The sequence below is a fragment of the Ornithodoros turicata genome, unplaced genomic scaffold (assembly GCF_037126465.1).
Source record: "Ornithodoros turicata isolate Travis unplaced genomic scaffold, ASM3712646v1 ctg00001291.1, whole genome shotgun sequence".
Lineage (NCBI taxonomy): Eukaryota > Metazoa > Arthropoda > Arachnida > Ixodida > Argasidae > Ornithodoros > Ornithodoros turicata.
Genome location: NW_026999537.1, coordinates 60814 through 67965, shown reverse-complemented (window position 1 = coordinate 67965; position 7152 = coordinate 60814). Strand labels below are relative to the sequence as shown.

The window sequence follows — 7152 nt, the reverse complement described above, 5'->3', positions numbered from 1 at the left end:
ATGCATGTCTGTTCAGTATACAGCTTCATGTGAGCTGTACTTCAGAACACCGCATCAGCTGAGATTGCGTATTATATCTTCATGCATTAAGCATCTCTGTCTTTTTCCAGCACCTTGCCTCTGGAATGGAAGCACAGCAAGCCTGTGCCAATACCCATACATGGGAGGAGGGAGCTGGAGCCACGTTTCGTTGCTGTTGACCTTGGCAGCCGCTTTGAAGAACTTAGATGGGTATGCAATCCTCATCTCATCACCCTTCTACTCAAGCTGATAAGATAATTCTTCGGTACACGAGAACCATGTGAATACCTGCATCTCTCCAGTGGTGCGCCTTGTGCTGTGGTTAATTACGAAGTTGTCTGCTGGTCCGAATGCAGTGGTTCTGTGTTGAAGCTATGGCACTGCACAATCTCAATTTATTGTGTAATTTACAGGTACGTCACTTCAGAACATTTAGTGGCCATTGTAATTTGCCCATCGCATTAGGTGCCCTGGTCAGTGCTATATTCCGCCTCCTGCAACCGCTGCTAAGAGAGAAGACAGATGGAGTCATCAAGAAGTTGGTAAGCAATGTTCTTTGTGATGTAGGTCTATTTTGTTGAGAAGTGGTAGGTGGAGTCTCCAAGATATGTGGAATATTTATACACCTACCTGAGCCATTGTGTAACCTCTGTCATAATGAACATGAAGGCGCATACTGACATTATGCGCAAACATGCATACATTAGGTTAATATAGAAGGTTTTTACTGAATACAGATATTTATTTGCAGATAAAGATACAGATAAAATTATTTATTCTACGTAGATTCTATTGCTGCCTCTAGGTTACTGGCACTGGATCCTACAACTGGAGCTGTACGATATAGGAGTTCGCCAATTAGCTAAATGTTTGAATTAGTCATTTCAGGAGTAGGTAATGTTTGGGGTAGTTGGAGCACCCAACTGGGCTCACTGCAGTTAACATGCACCTTGGGAGGTCACACTAGAAGTTTGTTTGTGCTACAGTACACATTTATGTTTTAATGTAGCCCATTACAGGGTGTTTCATGTAAAGTGATACAAAAATTGGAACTGGTGATGTAGGCGCTGGAGGATTGCGGGACTTTCGGTAATTACCAGTTCTGGAAACTTTTACCACCATAGAGGAAGGCTTGGGAAAAATTTTAATTGCAGGAAATTTATTTTTAGTCAAGTGAACTTCGAAAATTGCCACTTCACTTTCTTCACAGTCCTCACTTTCTTTTTACAGAAATACGAAGTCCTCCAGGGATAAGCGCCCAACAGACCCAACAAAAACTATGCACAGTATCGCAACTCAAAATCTTCAACAACAAAAAAGTAAAAATTACGCTTTAGCCACGCCTGCTTGATTTTTGCGAAGAAGCGCGCGTGTAATGTTGGTCTCCAGGAGGAATTGTCCCAACCTTCATTTGTTGTGCGTTCTTTCTGATAAGACTGGTTTTGGATTTTTTGTGATAAGACGGTTGTCCCCAGCATTAAGGTCAATGCGGGGGAAAGAAAGGTAAAACAAGAGGGGGCCACTTACTCCTCATAATCTTGTCTTTCGTATCTTACATAGCAAAATTCAATTGCAAGTTACCAAGGTATATGTCCCATCAGTGTGGCTTCACTTTTCTTTATTCATATTGCATGTCAAATGAAGCCAAGTCAACAATTGTCGATGTTCACATCGACATTCACAGCATGGGACCACTGGACACCTCAGAAATGGTAATGTCAATGTTTCCTGCTGTTCAGAGTTCTATGCCTGCTGCATTGTGTCTTCCGCACTGTTACCTGATTTCGCGACGGTATTTGCAGTCGCTATAGCTTACATTTTTCAAAACGCGGGCATTGGTTTGCAGTCCTACGCTCTTGACCTTCATTTGCACCAGGCATGGTACGACCCTCGGCTCAATCTCCAAAAGTTCGGCATCAACGAAACGCTCACACTGAGAGGTGACCTCATCATGCCAGATATCTGGAAACCAGATCTATTTTTTGCTAATGTCAAGAAAGCCTCGGTGCCGCAGGTCACGGTTCCTAACCAGCTGGTCAAGATTGCACCTGACGGAAGGGTTTCGTACAGCATGAGGTACCGTTCTCGCATCAGGGCGTCAATTGTAGCAAAGTAAAGCGCATGGAAGATGCGGGGAGCGCTCCCCGCATCTTACATGCGCTTTTCTTTGCTACAATTGAGCAGGCGGGGATAAAGCAGAAATTTTACGATTTTTTTTGCTGTTGCTGTTGCGACACCGTTGTACAAATAAAAACAGTGAGATTCACTTCATTCAAAGTTCAATTGAAAAAGTAAGTTTCCCACAATTAAAAATTTTTCAAAGCCTTCCTGAATGGTGGCAGAAGTTTTCAGAACGTAATTTCCGAAATGAACACAATCATCCGGCGAATACGTCGCTAGGGCGGGCTGCAGTCCAGTGATGCGATTGCTCCGCCAATAGCGCCATACAGCCAATCCTGCTACACCTTGCTACATTGTCGCAAAATAGCAGGAATCCGCTCCAGGACTGCCCAAACATCCACTTGCGCTGTTAAAAGCGAAGGCAAGCCTCCAGCTGAGAACCTCTGCTTGTTTAGCGCGTGCCTAGTCACCGGGTAGCGCAAGTCATCGCGGGACAGAGGTCGCGTGTCCTATTTGTGCAGTTTCGCTTCTGTTTTGTATCCTGCCGTTAGGAAACCCTTTCCTGACACGTGTTGTTTAAAGCGTGAAACTGCGTATGACTTTGTCTCCTACCTGTTGGGGCCAGGCAATAGTAAAGCGATAGATATAAGATCACTATCACCCTTTCTTTCATTTTTGAAGTCATTGCTGTTTCCGTGCTGTGTTTCCGCTACTTATCGTAGATGTCACATGGCGTCTCTAACGCGATCACGCAAAAGATTTGCGAGAACGCTCGTAATAGGCGTGTTGTGGTACGAGAAGCTTGAAATAAATATTCGTCATGTTCAGCCTATGTGATTCTAGCACTACGTGAAAGCAAAGTGCACAAATTGAGTGCGAAAATAACTAAAAAAGATGGCATAGTGTGTAGAGCACACATAGTACTTTTCCACCAGTAAGCCAGCGCTGGCATTTTCTTTGAATATTTCTTGGCATTGTGGCTGCAACATATCGGCAGAAAATGACTAATGGGAAATTATTGGCAGTTATCTATATTCTATTGTTTACTGTACTTCACCTGGAATTTTCGAATTTTGACACCTCTCTGTCGCTGTTACGAACACTGATTTTTATCATTACAGGTAACCTACTTCACCTCATTCCAGTACATGACAATCGCTACAAGGAGATGGGCTTCGGGTTCAATGACCACATGTACGTCTCTCTTTTGAAAGTGTATTGAAAATAGAGTATATGGTGTGCGCGTGATCATGTAGCATATCTGCTCAAAAGCACAGTTTTTTGCTTGAAAAGGGTTTTTCTCCTGCTGCAGTAGGTTCTCTAAAATGGCTTGGGTCAATCACATCACTGCAGTGCTGATTAGACACATCCTCATTTTACCTTATTTCACTCAAATACCAACAGCAAATACCAACTCAATTTTAACCCCTGAATTATCGTATGCATTTCCCGCGGAAGAGATAGAATTGATGAAATTATATTATTATCTGATAATGTGGTATTGTTTTCCTGGCACTCTTCATAATTTCCTTCTTAAAATACTTTACCTGCAGAGCCCGGGAGAGGCCCATGTGTATCCTACAATCATCCATCACGCAGCAAAAGACCTGCAAATTTCTGCACCATTCGCTGTTTTGACCGAGGGGTTTATGGTCGGGCATCCTGCATCGGCATTGCTAGTCGCCACCTTCTTTACCGTTAACGTTGTGTACAGTCCTGGAGCTTAACTAATTAACTGCTAGCTACATCAACGTGGAATCACTGTTTGGAGCTTATACAGGTTGAAGCTTTGCACAAATCTCATAATGTACATCGATTATGTACTACTAGTTGCCATAACTGGTTGCTGTGCTTCATTAATTTCCATGTAATGCTCCATCGCAGAGGGGGTTGCCGCGGAAAGCCTGCCCCTATTCAGTATTTTGCGTGCTACAGCTGTGTGACAAACGCCTCTGAGGTTTCAAGGACACAGCACCTATTCTTGTTATCAGGGGGGAAACTGGGAATTAATTTGGAATAGCAGCAGAACGTTACTCGAATGTATGAAACATCATACAGAAAGGCTTGGAAGACAGCGTGTAAGTGTTACTAGCAAACTTCTTATACAATAAACGGCAGCATCAGCAGCAACAGAAAGTATGCAAGTGTTACTTGAATTCTGCGGCGGCATCATCAGAAAGGCGTTCGTGCTGTTGCCAGAAGCATTTTTCATTCCATTTTGCGCATTTTTTAGGCAGATTTTCATATAGAATCACATTCCAATTGTTCTCTCCATTAATGAGAATTCGTTTTCTGTCAGTTTGGAAATCCACAGGTACCATTTCCGTATCTGCAGCACAGGAAATATCAGACTGGTGGTTTTTTTCAAGGCATCACCTTGTAGATGACATTTTGTCTGACTGCAAATGAAAAAAACAAAAAAACAAGAACAAAACATTCATCCTGGTCAAAAATTGAATAATTCAGCTGTTCACTCGAACTGAATGAAACTGGTTTCAAGAAGTACAGGACAGTCAATAACCACTACGCTCAGCAAGTGCTTAGTTCTTAATCGATGTGGATCATCAGATTTGTGCACGCCTGTGAACAACGTCAAAGTTGAGCAGGTGTTTCAGGTGTTTCAATTTAAAGAGGAAAGCGTGTGTAACCTAATCACTGCAGCCTATTGCTGCTATCTTGTCTCAAATGAGTGCGAATTGTCAAAGCAATAAAAGTCTCTTACCTTAAGCCTATAGTCTGGAACCATTCAGTAGCTTGTCAAAAATGTAGAATACCGTTTGCAGCAAATTATGTCTCTGCTGCATGTTCTAACTGCCAGCACACCTTGATGTAAATGACCAAACGGAATTTATATTTGTACGTTCTGGTGAAGAACTGGTGCAGTTAGCGAGTACTGCAGGAAAACAGAATTTACTGCAACGGTGCTTCGTTTCGGCGCATTTTTTGTGTGGGGGTGGAAGGTCCCCCACACTCCCGGGGGCATCAAGTGACTCCCCCAAGGGGTCAATAGACGATTTCAGAAATTGCATGGATGGCCCGCCAGAGAGCGCCGTGTTGCGAATGCCCCACTGCACCTTGGGATTTAGTTCTCATGAGTCAGACAGAAGAAGAAGAGCGCAAACGGTTTCGGTTTTCCCTCCTTCCTTCAAGCAACAGGCAGGCAAGCACGAATGCAAGCACGCATTGCGCGATGCGCATGACTTGGGCGACGGAGCGCCCCCGTGCGGTGCACAAGGGCAATATCTGAAATCGCCTATTGATGCCGGTAGGAGTCAAAACAGATCCATGCCAGTGGGAGTCAAATGACTCCTCTTGATGGCATCAAATGACCCCCCTGCATTGATGATGTCATAGTGACTCCAGGAGGGGGAGGGGGGTTATATATGTGGCAGGGTTTGACTCCCCCAAGGGGAGTCACCCTGACCCCCTTATTTTTTTATTTTTTTTGTGTACGCTATTCGTTTGACGTTGTCACCTCATGGTGCCATCTTATTGATTGATTGATTTTTTCACTCTATTAAACATACCCCCCCATCTTATTGATGAATTGATGTGTGGTCCCCTATCATGGCAGTTGGACCACTTGATCACAATAATCATTCCGTCTATAAGAAGCAGACGGTAGAATTTGACGTTGGGATCGGCGGATATCGCGGACAAAATACTATCACTGCAGAAAAAACGTCTTGTGCTTCATTCATTCTGACGGGAAAATTATTAAATGCGCACATGCGTTATGTACATTAAATTATGCTTCAAATGCGCATCATCTCAAGGTCAAGCTCAATGTGAAATAATATATATATTATGTTACAAGTCGGACAGCACCAGTAAACGCTGTAATAGTGTGTATAGCGCTCGGATCTGCGTCGCTGGTTGGACAGCGTTCCATAACCATATCGATCATGAAAAGTAAGCCATCCACTAGACCGATGTATCTCTTAAGTGTGGTGCGACTGTCTTGTAAAAATGAACAGTACATTCGAGTATCCTCTACATACTCCACGACAGCGCACTTTCTCCATCGGGCTTTTAGAGCTTTGAAATGCTTCCTATTCGCCTCGAAATCGAACAACGGCGCCACCGCACGGCGGTTCCGTGAAACACCATTAGTGGGGACGCGCCGCTATACCATCCGCCGGAAGCTGCCGTTTACGCAATGGTCCAGGGAAAATGGCGGGCGCCCAAAGCACGTGATCCCCAGGAGCCACTCACAGCGTCTCCGCTGGCCAGCGCGGGAAAAAAGCTAGGGCCCAGTGCGCATGCGCAGACCGACCTCCTTTCCCGTCTCTCCTCTCGTGCCTCCTACACCCTAGCCTCGTCTGTTTGTCTTCGGCGCTTGCTGTCCTGCTGTAGAGCAACGATCATGCTGTCCCAAAGCAACCAATCAAAAAGCGATGGTGTATGACAAATCAACTTTATTTGTCCTCGGGAACTGCCTCGAAAAAGCTACCGTACATATCTTTTTACGTCTTGTAACAGGCTTCACTGGAGCTTTAGGTGCTTCGACATCGAAGGGCAGTTCAAAAGCCAATGCTGAGCTATGTGCGTCGTTGTTGTTTATTTGTCATCACTAGTAAACAAGGAACAAGAAAAACCGTGGGGCGTGTCCAATAGCTTTCGCTAGTACAGGCTCATGCCCCGCGGGGTAAATGGAACAGAAAAACAGGTGAGATAAATAATGCAACAAACAGTTACATTCCTGGGTTCAAATAGGCTGAAGTGTCCATAAGGTATCGTCGTAGCATGGTTGCGGAATGACTGGCTGTTTTTAACCTCAAGAGGCATAGAGTTCCAGAGTCGCGGCCCAAAACACACTGTCAATCTCGCACCATACATATTTTTTGGCCGATATAACATAAAGTCATTCGACATGACGCTTCCGTTACCTCTTGGACATTTTTGAAATATGTTGTTATTAAAAGGAACGTTATTCTTTACAATTGACTCTACAAGTAAGGCACGACGCTCTGGAATAAGATCAGGCAGTGGGAGAATATTCAAAGAATT

General features: G+C 44.2%; 1 protein-coding gene across 1 annotated transcript; it reads left to right on the top strand.

The window, feature by feature from the left end:
- Window positions 1–2137, top strand: LOC135376775 (gamma-aminobutyric acid receptor subunit delta-like). The gene is made up of 4 exons (XM_064609251.1): window positions 1–29; window positions 111–231; window positions 435–563; window positions 1898–2137. The coding sequence occupies exons 1-4, from the start codon at window positions 1–3 to the stop codon at window positions 2135–2137; spliced, it is 519 nt and encodes a 172-aa protein (XP_064465321.1).
- The last annotated feature ends 5015 nt before the right edge of the window (window positions 2138–7152 follow it).

Bases quoted from the DNA above. Each gene is read 5' to 3' on its own strand.
- LOC135376775 (XM_064609251.1), top strand. From the start codon at position 1: ATGCATGTCTGTTCAGTATACAGCTTCAT. The intron at 232-434 runs GTATGCAATCCT...TGTAATTTACAG, and splicing joins GCTTTGAAGAACTTAGATGG to GTACGTCACTTCAGAACATT. The intron at 564-1,897 runs GTAAGCAATGTT...CATTTGCACCAG, and splicing joins ATGGAGTCATCAAGAAGTTG to GCATGGTACGACCCTCGGCT.